The 14,439-nt window shown below is 47.8% G+C and overlaps 1 protein-coding gene across 7 annotated transcripts in view; it reads left to right on the top strand.

Annotated features, from left to right (window-relative positions):
* Window positions 1-14,439, top strand: part of PTK2 (protein tyrosine kinase 2) — a 253,318-nt gene that overhangs the window by 117,960 nt on the left and 120,919 nt on the right. For all 7 annotated transcript variants that reach the window (XM_039232967.1, XM_039232971.1, XM_039232974.1 and 4 more), the window contains exons 8-9: window positions 1,962-2,041; window positions 4,481-4,543. In XM_039232967.1, coding sequence (XP_039088898.1) covers window positions 1,962-2,041; window positions 4,481-4,543 — 143 coding nt within the window. The remainder of the gene's footprint in view (window positions 1-1,961; window positions 2,042-4,480; window positions 4,544-14,439) is intronic.

Here is a 14,439-nt window from a genome sequence, read left to right on the forward strand (position 1 = left end):
TTGATGTCCACACCCAACCACAAACCAAGATCAACCGCTTCAGTCAGAACAACCATGTTATTTCTCTCACTCCTATAAACGCAGGCCTTGATCAGCCTTGTGCCTTTATTTTTGTGTTCACTAATAAACCTACTTCTGATACAAAAATTTAGTTTTTAATTTGGATTTTTTTTTTTTTTGGTATGTAGAAGAAAGGACCAATTGAAGTATAAACAAAGTGATTCTAGAATTAAAGCTTTTTACTTCATTTCATGGCCTGAGTAAATCAGTCCCACCAAATCAGTCTTCAATGCCCACCAGCTGCAAACAATAGAAGTTACCGTTGTTTACTTACATGGAACATAATATTTACAAACAGACGTACCCAGACCCCAATTTGAAGACTTTATTAATTCTTTCATGCTCGCTCATTTGTCAGTAAATATTATTGGCCACCTGGCTCTTGGTGCTAATGCAGAACATAAGGCAGGGGCTTTTGAGAGGAAACAGCATATGGTTGCCACTCCTGGGCGAGTGGCCGTCGCTCCTCCCTTACGAGAAAGGAATGAGTAGGTGAGCACCATGCACACCGGGTTCTAGATTCTCGGGACACTGAACGGATATTCACGTCTGAAGACTTTTATCTTCTCTGTAAGAAAGACTGGTGAATTGGCTGGAGGAAGTGGGCATCGGTGCATTAGTGCACTTCCCAGGCAGAAGTTGTTGAGCTTCCGGGCAGTCTCCACTCACCATGTGAGGTTTGCCGACATGGACTGAGACAGAGCTTATACCGTTGTGTGGTTTCTCCTGTTGCTCAGCAGCGAGCACGGAGAAGGAGGTGGTGGTTGGTTCATACGTGTTGGTTTTGCCAGGCAGGTAAAATAAAGGGTTAATGACAGATGGAAAAGTTAAGGGTTTTTGCAAGGGAGAGTTATGATGATGAAATCTCTAGTGCAAAGGAGACAGAGCAATGAATTGGGGAGTAGAAATCCTTTGAGTGGGTGAACTGACAGGCTAGAGGTAATAGTTGAAGAGCAGGATCTTTGGAATTTATTTCAAGGGCAGGGGTCAACACCCCTTTTCTCTAGAGGGCCCAAGATTAAATATTTCAGAGCTGAGCTAAGAGGCAAAACCAAGGGTTTTGGAAATACTTCCATAATAAGACACAAGACGGATTTCCACAAAAGTCTGCATGGGTGAGGGTCATAATAATTGAGTACAGTTTTTTGTAATACAGGCCTGCTAATGAGAATAGTGCAGTTTCTTTTTGGGGGGAGGGATACCATTTCACTAACTGAGGTTCAGAATAGGGCTCCCTGTTACCAGATCAGCTACCGGTGGCGATCTCTTCATGCTCATCTATGAGATTTTACACATCTTGTCGTCAGGAGTATCTTCACACTGACAGGTGCTCTCAGAGCCTGCTGTCAGCCCGTCATGACTTTAGTTGAGAGTAATCATTTTTCAGAAGGTGCTTGTGGAATTGTTTTTAGGTTCTTATCCTTGTTTTAGACTTCACACATGTCCGGACTTTGTGGATTAATCACTTACCCGGGGTGGTGAGGTGGAAGCGTGTCAGTGGCAGAGCAGGTGAATTTCCTTTGCCCTTGCCCTTGGGGTCCAAAGCCGCTGTAGTCTGAGTCCAGGAGATACATCCACTACGGATCTGTGGGGAAGTAGGCATCTCCCTTCCGGTTTTCGCTTGTGACAGCACGGGGAGGATCTACAGCAGCGTGGCGTTTGCAGTGCAGAGGATGCGAGTTGCTTCTTAAAGTTTAAGTACTCATGGAGCCTATGAGTTCTCGGTATATTTCTTTAACCACTTTTTGGCATTCCTCATGTTCATATCCAGCATATACCGTGATTTCTGACACAGTAGGTAGAAAGGCTCTAACAGGTACCGTGGCAACAGGCATGGAATGACAGCTCTGCAGTGTGCTCTTCTAAACCAGCCTCGTTTCCCCGATTCCTTCCGACTGCAGGTGAAGAGCGACTACATGTCGGAGATAGCTGACCGAGTGGACCAGGACATCGCTTTGAAGCTGGGCTGCCTAGAGATACGGTAAGGTGGAGACTGTGCGTTGAGGGCTTGGGTCATCAGTGGTCTCCGCTGTTTTTGGAAATTACTCAGGTATTTTCATTTTTCTCATAAAGATCATTAATAAAATATTGAAGAAAATTGGAGAAGATTTTGAATTAGGTTGTCAGTGCTTATTTGAGGAATCTTAGGGTCTTTTAAAGTGATGGTTCATTGTAATTAGAATGGTGTGATTGCAGGTGTGAGAGCACACCACAGTGATTCCCTGTGGTGACGGGTGTGCAGTGTCCTGGGTGCCAGCCACCAGCCAGTGGGTACTGAGTAGTGCTGTGTGCAGTGCACATCCTGTAAATTGAAACATAAAGAGCTACATGTGGCTAGTGGCCACCATGTTGCAGGTTTAAGGGAAATGGAAATCTGAGAATATGTTTCTTATTCTGATAACGTGTGTCACCATTTGTCTTCTGTTATCTCTTATGCTACCATTTTAAATTTTGAATAAAAAAATATTTTACCTTGTTCAGGTAAGCTTTCAATTAAAATTTACTTTGGGCTGCTAGTTTGAGTTGGTTAAAGTAGCCAAAATTTAATTACATGTCCTAGAAACAGCGATAATTTCTCCCAACATCACCATTTTATTTTTTATATCGCATAAGGCTGTTAAAGACGTTTCTACAGGGGCACCTGGGTGGCTCAGTCGGTTGAATGCCTGACTTCGGCTCAGGTCATGATCTCACGGTTCGTGAGTTCGAGCCCTGCGTTGGGCTCTGTGCTGACAGCTAGCTCAGAGCCTGGAGCCTGTTTCAGATTCTGTGTCTCCCTCTCTCTCTGATCCTCCCCTGCTCACGCTGTCTTTCTCTCAGAAATAAATAAAACATTAAAATTAAAAAAAAAAAAAGTTTCTACAAGGACCTGAAGATGGTTAAGTGTAGCTCTCAACTCTCCATGATTTGTTTTCATCCGTAATCATATATCCAAATACAGAGGCCATCCCTCACCGGTGTCTTCATGCTCCCGCTCCATCCCTGGCCCTGCACTGTTGGCTTAGAGGTGTCCTTGGGCAGCTTTTCTTACTGCACAGCAGCGCCGTGTGTTGTCGGCAGCAGGGGCCAGGAGGCGTGAGCTTACATGCGAGTGGTCCGGGCACAGCTCTCTACACAGCTCTCTCCCTCCGGCCCGGCCCGCTCTAGCCTCCCACGGCGTGTTTACCCTCTCCTCTGTGCCCTGCTCAGTCCCAGTGCCTTTATTACAGAATAAGATACTGAAGGAAAAGCTTGGCAGATTTGCCACCCTGCTTGCCATTCTTCCTTCGACCTTCTCCCCGACCCCATGAATAGAAAGCAAGAGAACAAATTAAGTGACCCTATTGGAGCCTTTTCTATTTTATTTTAAAAAGAAAAAATTTAAGTTTATTTATTTTTGAGAGAGAGAGAGAAAGAGAGACAGGATATGAGCAGGGGAGGGGCAGAGAGAGAGGGAGACACAGATTCCGAAGCAGGCTCCAGGCTCCGAGCTGCCAGCACAGAGCCCAATGTGGGGCTCGAACTCATGAACCATGAGACCATGGCCCAAACCAAAGTTGGAGGTTCAGCCAACTGAGCCACCCAGGTGCCCCTTTTGGGGCCCTTTTAAATTTTTCACCTAAGTCTTGTACTTTCCATTTTAAGTAGGCCAAAGAGAAACAAATTTAAAAAGCAAAAGCTGTATTTACATTACTAGGGACAGGCTGGAAGCAGAGTCTTCTCCTCCTAGAAGATTACTTAGGAGGACGTGTAACGCCTGTGCCTCCCACAGCAGCCAGCCGGGGCTTAGGCTTTTGTGCAGAGAGAGTTGTCTCCGCTTATGGCAGGTTTTGTAGAGACAGGACTTGGTTCCTGCAGGACCCGAAGCCGCTTGAAGGTGCAGTTTGGAGTAAGAAGGCAGAGTTCACATGGTGACTCTTCAGGGTGGCGGCCAGCACTACCTCCTCAACAGGAGCCCAGCCTCTCTGTCCCGCGCAGCTGCCTCTGCCTTTCCCGTCTCCTGTCTGCAGTTAGCCTTCGTGACCTACGTGCGTCTGCAGGGGTGGGGGTGACGCTCGCCGGGCCGCGGCCCGGGCCTGCTGTCCCTTAGCTGTCCTGCTCATAGGCACAGTCTCTAGAGAAGGGACGAGCACAGTAGGCAGCGGTCGTAGCGTGTGTCTTTCACACCTGGAGTCTCGTGTCTCCTCTTTACCAAGAGTCAGACCTTCTTCACATTAGAAGAGAAAGTGAGATTGTCCCGGAGGGACAAAGTCCGCGTTAGCTGGTCCTGGCCTCACTGGAGCACGGGAACGACGCGGGAGGTCGCATCCGGCCTCTGTTACTGCTTAACAGGATGTTTGTGGCTGAGCCCCATGGCAGTTGCTGTGCAGCAGCATAGATGTGCCTTCCAGTCACGGAGACATTCCTCGCTCGTGTGTAACGTGTGTCTTCCCCCTTCCAGGCGCTCGTATTGGGAGATGCGCGGCAACGCCCTGGAGAAGAAGTCCAACTATGAAGTGTTAGAGTGAGTATCCCACAGCTGCGCCGTGCCGCGAGCGCCTGCAGACCTGGGCCCGCTGGTTTGCTTCAAGTTCTCTTCAGAATCTGAAACACTGCTGTTTCTAAAACCATTAGGTCTGGAGGAAGGAAAGGTTTTGTTTCTGTTTTTTTTTTTTTTTTTCCTAAAGAAAAGCATTCTTAATAACCGTGATTGTGTGGACAGATGGTTTAATTTGTTGACAGGTGTCGTCAGGCTAATAATGTCTGTGGCAAGTCAGCACAGACTCCTCTCTCTGCGGATTGAATCACATTGGGGTGAAGCTTCACTTCTAGTTCACATCAAATTCAGAATTACCGATTCAGCTTTTATTTATATTCTCTGTATACATTTATAGAGGGTTTTTTTTTTCCCAAAACAGATTGAGATATATGATTTACTTGTTGCTCGTGTATCAGAATATTTAGAATAACTGGAAAATTTTCTCTTTTTTTCTTTCTTTTTTAAAATTTTTTATGTTCTTATATTATTTTGAGAGACAGAGAGAGAGAGGGAGACACAGAATCCGAAGCAGGCTCCAAGCTCTGAGCTGTCAGCACAGAGACCAATGCGGGGCTCGAACTCATGGACTGTGAGATCATGACCTGAGCCAAAGTCAGATGCTTAACCGACTGAGCCACCCAGGCACCCCAGGAAAATTTTCTATTAATGGAACTAATTTATGTATTAGACTGTTATATTAGGTTGTATTAAATGCATGTAAGCCACGGTGGAGCATATGTCTGGGGAGGCTGGAATTCTGTTCTTCATCTTTTCAATAATGAATGCAGCAAAAGAGAGTTTGTATTTATTACGTACCACTAAAGGCCACTTTTAGTCTGGTTAGCAGTAGTGCCACAGCTGGCCAGCACTGACTTTTTCTGGCTCTATTGTTACTGAACTCCTTGTGGTAAATGGGAGACGTGGTAAAATAAAGTAAAAGGTTATCCATCACCACCCTGCTGTGATAGCAACTTGAACTGGCCTCAGATGTTGCTTGGACTTTCTTGGAGCCCGACCACTGCCACACAGGTGAGGGTTAATATCCCACCGTTTGGACAGCAAGACTTTGCAGGGGAGGTGTGGTCGCTTACATATAAAAGTGGAAATGAACGTTTTTGGAAATTAGTTACAGAGCAGGTACAACCATTTGAAATAATAACTGGTCGTAGTAGATGGAATGGTTATTTTCTGTAATTAACATGAGCCTCCTCTGCACCAGCCTGTGAGGGCTGGGTGAGTACCCGCTGGCCCGTCTTTCCTGCTTGAGGCTCTGAGAGCCACTTCACAGCCTGACTTCTGAATGCGACGTGTCCGCCTAGGGTCTGTGACTGTGTGCAGCACAGAGGACACTCCCCAAACACTGTGCCTGTGTTGATCCTGACACCACCTGTACATATGTTGTGCCCCTTTACAGACTGGATAGGGTAAAGAAGGAGCTGGTTGGAGATGAATGAAAAATTGAGATCAGCTGGATTATCTTAGGAAGAATTATTTTAGGTGAAATATTTCCTGACCTTTCGTAGATGGCATAGAAGTCATGATGCCGTTAATAACCTAAAAACAAAGCAACTAACATTCACTGTGGTTTAGATTTTTGTTTACATTTGTCACATTATTTAGCCTTTTAGACTGTTAGTGCTTAAAATACAAATGACTAGAATTGGAGGAATTGCTGAAGATCTTATCTTAGATACTAGGTTTGTCCTTAATTCAGATGGACGTTCAGGAAAAGCAGGACTAGTTTGACCTGTTTGATTATTTGGTTGATTGTTCCTTTGTCCATTTAGTTCTTTCTTATTAGTTCATTGAGAGACGGTAGCAGGCACCTGCCGAGCCATTGGCCGCTGAGTGCTGGAGACACAGAGACGAATCATGCAAAATGTCCACCCTCGGGAGGCTCACAGCTAGAGGGGAGACTCCGATAAGTGCACAGAATTGTGGAGTCACACGCGGGGAGCTTAACCAGCAGCCCCTGGAGGGTGCGTGGGGAAACGGCACCTGGTGTCTGAGCTGGCGTCACGGGAGGTGTGGTCACCCTGTCTTGAAGAAGGAATGTGGGCAGGTGGGGTGCCGGCACCGGAGGAGGGATGAGGCTTTGTAAAGACACAGAAACAGGAACAATCAGGTAGCAGCTAGGAGACCGTCAGTTCGTGGTCAGGGCAGATCCTTCTTCAGGGGGCTTGGTCCTTGACACCGCCGCTGCCATGGTTTCAGGGGGCTTGTGATTCAGAGCTCTATATTTGTGGGATTAGAATTTTATTAACAACTAAAAACAGAATCAAAGAACAAGGCACCATTGCATCCCTCCTGTCCCCTAGAGAAGGAGTGAGGCTGTGTTGTGGGCATAGCAGTCCCAGCAGCCGGGAGGGAGCGGGCCAGAGCTGGAGTCTGTGTGCCCGGCTGGCTGGCTGGCTAGATTTGGGTAAAGAAGCCTAAGGAGGGATCCCGGAGCCCTCCTGGTTTCTGTCCTGGGCCACCAGGGATGCGGTCACAGGAAGTGGTTCTGTTCATGGAAGACTGAGAGAAGCATGTTGATTTTCAGTTCTGAGGGAAAATGAGTGTTCTTTAATTTTTTTTAATGTTTATTTATTTTTGAGATAAAGAGACAGCTTGAGTTGGGGGAGGGGCAGAGAGAGAGGGAGGCACAGAACTGGAAGCAGGCTCCAGGCTCTGAGCTGTCAGCACAGAGCCCGACACGGAGCTTGAACCCATGAACCGCAAGATTATGACCTAAGCTGAAGTCGGACGCTTAACTGAGCCACCCAGGCGTCCCAGGGAACGTGCTTGTTTTTTAAATGAAAAGGAAGGAGAAATGTGGGTTTAGGGCTAGAGGGGTGAAAAGCCAGCAGGTGGGTAAACATGACAATCTAAAGAGGTCTGGTCCTTGGTAGATAGTCCGTGAAGTCCAGAAGGTCCTGGTTTATAAATCGCCTGGCCATTAGTGACAGAGTGCAGAAGCCACCTGAGTGTATCCTTCAGGTCACCGGGGAAGCCTGTCTTGTTGCAGTGACTAGGGGCAGACGGTGTGTGCTGTATCCTGCCCTGTGTTTGCGAGGCACAGTAGGAACTGTGGTCACAGCATGAAGTCAGCCAGGTGTACTGTAAAAGGGACACGGAGCACAGGACGTCAGGGGCCCAAGTGAAACCTCCATGGACAGGGCATTGACACGTTTGTAGCAGCGAGGACAGACAGAAGAAAGACAATGAAGAAGCAGGTACCCATCAAGGTGGGCTGGTGGGTGCTCTGTGTGCGGACAGGAGTTTCCAGTTTCAGATCTGTTTGAAACGAAAGTCAGAGATTGCATTAGAGTTGGTGTAAAGTTGGCGTACTTGTAAAGATTACAGAAATTGAGGTGACAGGAGCAAAGAACTAGGTGGGGCCCCGATGGGTGGGCCTGGGAAGTGGGGAGTGTGGGGTCAGTGTCCAGAGGCAGGGGCCTGTGTTCCCTGTTACGGGAGAAACGGGCGCAGCGCAGTTTCGGGATCGCACGCCCGATCAGAGGGTGTGGGTGAAAAGTGGGGTTATCTGTTGTGGTGAGGCAGCTGTTGTGTGTTCTTACTCAGGTATGTGGTTTACATTAAGCAGACACAATAGGGAAGGAAAAGAGGGGCGGATGTGCGGGCTGAAGTTCAGGGTGTGACCGTGCCTGCCTCCCATGTCGCTCTGGCCCGCCTCCCTCTGGCGGGTCCACGGGGCTGTGCAGGTGCACGGCTGCCCTCTCTATGGGTGACGGCCGGCCAAGCTGCTCCTGTAGTCGAGTACCTAGGCTCAGGTCCTGCTTGCATGCGGACTGTCCTCGCCGTGTGCTCCGGGGTCCCCGTGCTGATGCCTGCCCCCGCGTGTGGAGTTGTGCTGGCCCTGGCTTCACGTTGGCCCGCACTTCTCGCAGCGAAGCATGAACACCAAACTCGTACGATCACCTCAAAGTTTTAGTAAGAAGACAGCACATAGAAGAATTTCAGAGTTCATCTGTTAAGTTAATGTTGAGCCTTTTGAAATAGTTTTTATTCGTATACAGAGATAGTAATACATTCCAGCTGGAGAACTTGAAACCATACTGTCACATAACACAAAAGTCTGCGAATCCCAGCAGTTAGCGTTAACCGCCTTCACAGCCTTACAGTCTTCATGAATATTCTTAGGCCATGCAGCACATGGTTTAATAGACAAGCAGTGACGCTGGACATGGCCTCGTACCGGAGACATGTTTCCAGTGACTGCACATCAGTGTGTCAGTCCCTCAGACAGGTGTGGCCCTGTGCGTTTATGTACCAGCATGAGGTGACGTTCGTTTTGGCTTGTTGGACAACAAATCCTAGCTTGTTTTATGTACTTCAGTTTGATTACTGTTGAACACCTTCCCACATGTGGGGCATTTCATATTCCTTTTTATTTTATTTTTACATTGGCGGAATTTCTTACCAGATTTTCCAATATATTTATGTGTTTTCTTATTAAAAGGTTTTTGTCACATTAACTGTGTTTGTAGTACTTGTTCTCTATGTTCTTCCTAATTTGTCTTTGTCTGTCAACTGCGACCAGATGCTCTCATCACGCAGAACTTGTTCTTATTTTGTTTTTTATTTTTTGGGTTTTTTATTTTTATTTTTATTTTTTTTGAGAGAGAGAGAGAGCGAGCGAGCATGCCAGGGAGAGAGGTAGAGAGAGAGAGAATCTCAGGCCCCAGGCTCAGCGAGGAGCCCGACACAGAGCTCGATACCATAACCGTGGGCTCATGACCTGAGCTGAAATCAAGAGTTGGTAGCTCAACTGACTGAATCACCCAGGTGCCCCTTTTTTTGTTTGTTTTCTAATGTAGTAAAATCTGCCAGTTATTTTCAGTTTTGAGTTTCAAAACTTGATGTTTATTCTCTTTTGTTTTAAATTTTTTTAATGTTTATTTTTGAGAGAGAGACAGAGTGTGAGCAGGAGAGAGGCAGAGACAGAGGGAGACACAGAATCAGAAGCAGGCTCCAGGCTCCCAGCTGTCAGCACAGAGCCCGATGCGGGGCTGGAACTCACGAACCACAAGATCATGACCTGAGCCGAAGTCAGACGCTCAACTGACTGAGCCACTCGGGCGCCCTAGACCTGATGTTTATTCTAAAACCTTTGTGGATTTATGTCTATCTTCACCTTTGCAGACGTGCAAATATTGTTTTAAAGGAGTTCTTTTTAAGGGTCTGTGCGGTAACAGCTTCTTTGGCTTTTTAGAGACTGTCCTTGTGGGCTGGTGTCAGATTGTTTCCCCTGTTACTTACTAGGAAGATCTTCAGACACGCAGCAAGTTGAAAGAACCGAGCAGCGGACACAGTCTGTCTGCCGCCCAGATTCTACGGTTAAGCTCCTGCTGTTTGTGCTTCGTAGGACCGGCCTTTACAGATGCCTTAGTGTGGTTTTACAAGTGCGCTTTCGATTCAGGCTCGTTAGTGTCTGTCTTTCTTGGTGTTTTGTTTGCTGGCCCGTCAGTGACTGAGGTGAGTTTCTGTGTGACGGGAGCTCTGTCAGTTTCAGTCCGCGTTTGCTTTGTGTTTGGGGCTTTTTATTTGAACACACAGAATGTTTGTCTCCTTGCCTAACTGAATCTCGTGCCATTGTTCACTTACACTGTGTGCCTCGTTGTGCTTTCTTGTTGTGGGGGGGCTTCCCCGTAAAGTTTCTTTGGTCTTTAGGTTAGCACCGGCCTAGTTTTCATTTCCTTTTCTTCCACTTTTTCTATTCTTTTCTTGTATTACTTTTCTTACATTACTACCCACTTTTTCACATCCTTCTACATTCAGGCCTGTCTCTTGTAAGTTTCATAGAGCAGGATTTCTCAAATCCAGTTCGCTAACCAATTTTTCTTTTAACTGATGGGTTTAGTATATTTGTGTTTATTAGTATGACTGATTGCTTTGGACTGGCTCATGTTGTCTTTATTTCTATCGTTTTTGTGGAGGGGATTTGTGTGTGTGTGTGTGTGTGTGTGTGTGTGTAGGTGTGCGGCTTTTCCTTTTTTCTTTTTGATGTTTATTTCTTAATTTGTTTTCTTATTCTAAACTTTTGTCTCTAATGGTTTGGAAATTTATAAAGGATTCCTATCCTTTTATTAGTTACCCTTACATTTTAACCTTCTATGTTAACTTAACCACATCTAGATTTAAAATTATTCGGGGGGACCTCGGTGGCTCAGTTAGTTAAGCGTCCAACTTGAGCTCAGGTCCTGATTTTACAGTTCGTGGGTTTGAGCCCCGCATCGGGCTCTGTGCTGACAGCTTAGAGCCTGGAGCTGCTTTGGATTCTGTGTCTCCCTCTCTGTCTGCTCCTCCCCCACTCCCACTCTGTCTCTCTCTCTCTCTCTTAAAAATAAACAAACATAAAATTAAAACAATAAATTATCTTAACCTTCTCTTCTGTGGCACAAGGACCTTGGGACGTGCAAACTCTGCGTGGCTCTTTCCAGCTCACACGCCGTTTCCCGGGTGTTAGTTCTGTCTCTGCTGAAAGCCCATGTGTGAGGTGTTGCTATGACTTTACGCGGACGTTGTTGGTTTGGCTGCATGTTCACCATTTTGTCTCTTAAACGTTCTTGTAATCACCTCAGCCCGCCCTTCCGGTGTCCTCCTTAACACACGTTCCTCATCCACACTCGAGAGGTAACCTTCTAGGACAGCAGCTGACACGTCTGCTGCCGTTTCTCTGTGGCTGCTCTCCCAGCTTCACCCCTGCCTTGAGCTTGCGTTCCTCTCCTCGCCCAGCTGGGAACGGGACGGACTACGGACTGCTTGGCTCTGTGGATTTGCATCTTCCATCCAGGAGGTGTATGCCATGAGCTCTGGAACTGTCAGCTGGGGACATCGGGGCCAGCTCTGACCCATTTCCAATCTCTGTTTCTGTGTCATGAGTGTGTCCCGTCCTCGGATCTGTCTTCCAAGCCCCCCCGTTCCCTTCTAAATAGTCTTTCTGTCGTACCTCGTCAAGCTCGTGTTTCATCTCACCGCTGATACCTTTTCAGTTCCAGAGGTTCTTTCCTCAGGATGTGATATGCTCTTTGTCCCCAGTAACCTCTTGCTGCAGGTGTGCGTGTGACGGTGCCAGGACTGTGTCAGTCTGCTATTCCTTGGAGTCACTCAAGCCTCCGGTGGCCTGACTCAGAGCCCGGTGGTCTGAGTGTGGGCAGGTGGGGCTCTGGAGGGGCTTCTTTGAGAGCCAGGGGCGACAGGCTCAGCGGCTGCCTCCCTCGAGTCCAGGCCCAGCACGGGAGCCAGCAGCTGGCGGTCCCCACCTTCCTCACCCCCGCACTGAGGCTGTGCCCGCCCGAGCGCTGCCTGCTCAGAGGGCCTTCTGGGGTCGGTTTCCCTTTTTCGTAAAGTATCTTATTTAGAAATTCTTTTTATGCATTTCTTTGGTGGTAAAGTTCTGTTTCTGTCCTCTTGAAAGGTGGCTTTACTCTATGAACAACCCTGGGTATTTTTTTTAATATTTTAAACTTTAAAAATCTGTAAAGGAGCGCCCTCCGTTATGTCTTCCGCACAGCTGCTGGGAAGGCCGATGCCCGGGCTTCAGAAGCGGAGCCGGCCAGCGAGGAGTCCGGCTCCCAGCAGACTCTGGCCGCCCCGCCCAGGGACCCGGCCGCCCCGGGCCTACGGGGCCTCGGCATTCCTCTTCCCTGCCGAGTACTGCTGGTGACACGGAGCCACTTAGGAAGGTGGCTGTTTTCTCGAATAGAATGCAGAATGTCACTTATTTCCTATTAGTCTGTTTCAGGGTTCTCTCTCTCTTTGCCAGTAAGGAGAAAAGTTGTCAGATTGTCCGCCTGTCAGAAAATGTAAAGACAATCTCCTTTGTTCTCAGCCTAGTGGAGAAGACCCCTCCAACTTTACTGCAGTTCAGAACAAGTGTGGAGCCATGCTGCCGCTCACTGGGCTGGCTTCTAGCACTTTGTAGGAACTTCTGTAGTTTTCCTTCAAACCAGCCAAAGACTTCGTATTTCTTTCCCTGTCTTTGCAGCCTTGGTAGAAGCAGTGTGCCCTGTCTGTAGGCAGAGGGGAGGCCTGTGGCCGTGACTGCCTGGCCCCAGAACGTGCCCTCCCGCGGACTCACACTTGCAGGGCACGGGCCCTGTGCAGGGACGAGACTCCATTTACACCTTTATGAGCAAAGTGGGGGGTGGGCGGGGAAGGCGCTGCCGCAGGAGGTTAGATCAGAGGTTTGAAGAAAAATGTTTTGTTCTCAAGCTTAACAACTGCATTGTGACAATGACAGATTAACCAGAATAAGCTAATAAAACTGGCTTTAAATTACCATTCCGACTATGATATTGTTGAAGAAAGAATTTTACGTACTAGTGATTCTTCTTTAAACCAGAGAATGGTATTGTGGAAATTATTTTAAACGAACTACTTAAGTTTTCACTTCTGCTCATTTCCTTATTAAGTGGTTTGCCTTTTCTAGAATTGTGTGCTCAGTCGTCTCTGCACGTAACGCATCTCTCTGCAGTCGTTGGTGTCCGTCTCTGTCCTCTGCTAGAGTGTCAGCCGCACGGGTGGGGGCCTCCTGCCGTCCCCAGCACCTAGCAGTGACTCACATTCACAGGTGTTCCGTCCATTGGTATTTTCTTTTTTTCCCATGACTTTAAGTTTATGTATTTATTTTGAGAGAGAGAGAGAGAGCGAGAAAGACTCACACGTGCACAAGTTGGGGAGGGACAGAGAGGGAGAGACAGAATCCCAATCAGGCTCACGCCATCAGCACAGAGCCCGACATGGGGCTCGAACTCACGAACAGTGAGATAATGACCTGAGCCAAGATCAAGAGTCAGATGCTTAACTGACTATACCACCCAGATGCTCTCAGTATTTCTTGAATGAAAACAAATTTATGATTTAAAATTAACTGAAGCTAATTATAATTTTGCATTGTTTTCATTGTCTCTTAATAGCAATCTAGTGCTTTCTTTAGCTGCCTGTGGCCATAGGTCCGAGAAGCTGCATGAATTGACAGTGGCTTGACTAAGACAGAAGATCATTTCTCTCACGCAGAACAGGGTGGCAGTCAATGCTACTTGTCACCAGGGTGCCACACCTCTTTAATGTGGCCACCCCAGCATCTGTGGCATGCCACCCAGTATCCCAGTCACGTCTATTCCAGCCCCACAGAGGAGGAGGAGGTGGGCATTCTGTCCCCTCCCTGCAAGGCCACAGGTGTGTACAGAGTACTGCCCCTCGGAGGGATGCCGGCTGAGTCTTGGTCACATGCCACAACTACAAGGGAGGACCGGCCAAACAGAGCAGTCTCTACTGCAGTGAGAGAATTGTCGTATTTATCAGTTTCTTAAGAGGCCTAAGGTATGTTAGAGGTTAAATATCTCAGTGGTAGTTATATATTAAAGATACTCAATTCTGAGAGTTGGGCAAGGATAGGAGGGACACTATATGAAAATGCACATTTTAGTCATATTTTTAACATCAGTTTTGGTTGCTTTTTTGCCTGGGCTTTAAATCTTTGAGGAATTGTGCCCACAGAGTATTAGTTAGCCAAGGTCTCAGTGTTCTCAGAAACCGTTCCAAAGGGGAAATAAAGTTGTCTTTGACATAAGAACTTCTTTATAGTGAAGCTAATTCTATACTCAGGTGTCCAGAAGCCTCCTGCGTGGTGGGTCCACAGGCGTGGATGCGCGTGTGCAGGACAGGCCGCAGGCGGGGGAGTCTAGGCAGGGCCCGGTGCACTCTGCAGAGTTCGTCCTGGTGCATGTAGACCTGGGCGGGAGCCAGGGAGGCGCGCTGCAGGAGGTGAGGACCGCGGGCGCTGCAGGAGGGAGGGGGTGTGTCTCCTCCCCTGGGGTCTGGGGGGGTGGGGGGGGGTGCAGCACCGGGTCAAGGGTCATCGGCCCTGAGACGCG

This window comes from Hyaena hyaena, unplaced genomic scaffold (genome assembly GCF_003009895.1).
Source record: "Hyaena hyaena isolate Hyena2069 unplaced genomic scaffold, ASM300989v1 scaffold_69, whole genome shotgun sequence".
NCBI classification, from domain to species: Eukaryota; Metazoa; Chordata; class Mammalia; order Carnivora; family Hyaenidae; genus Hyaena; species Hyaena hyaena.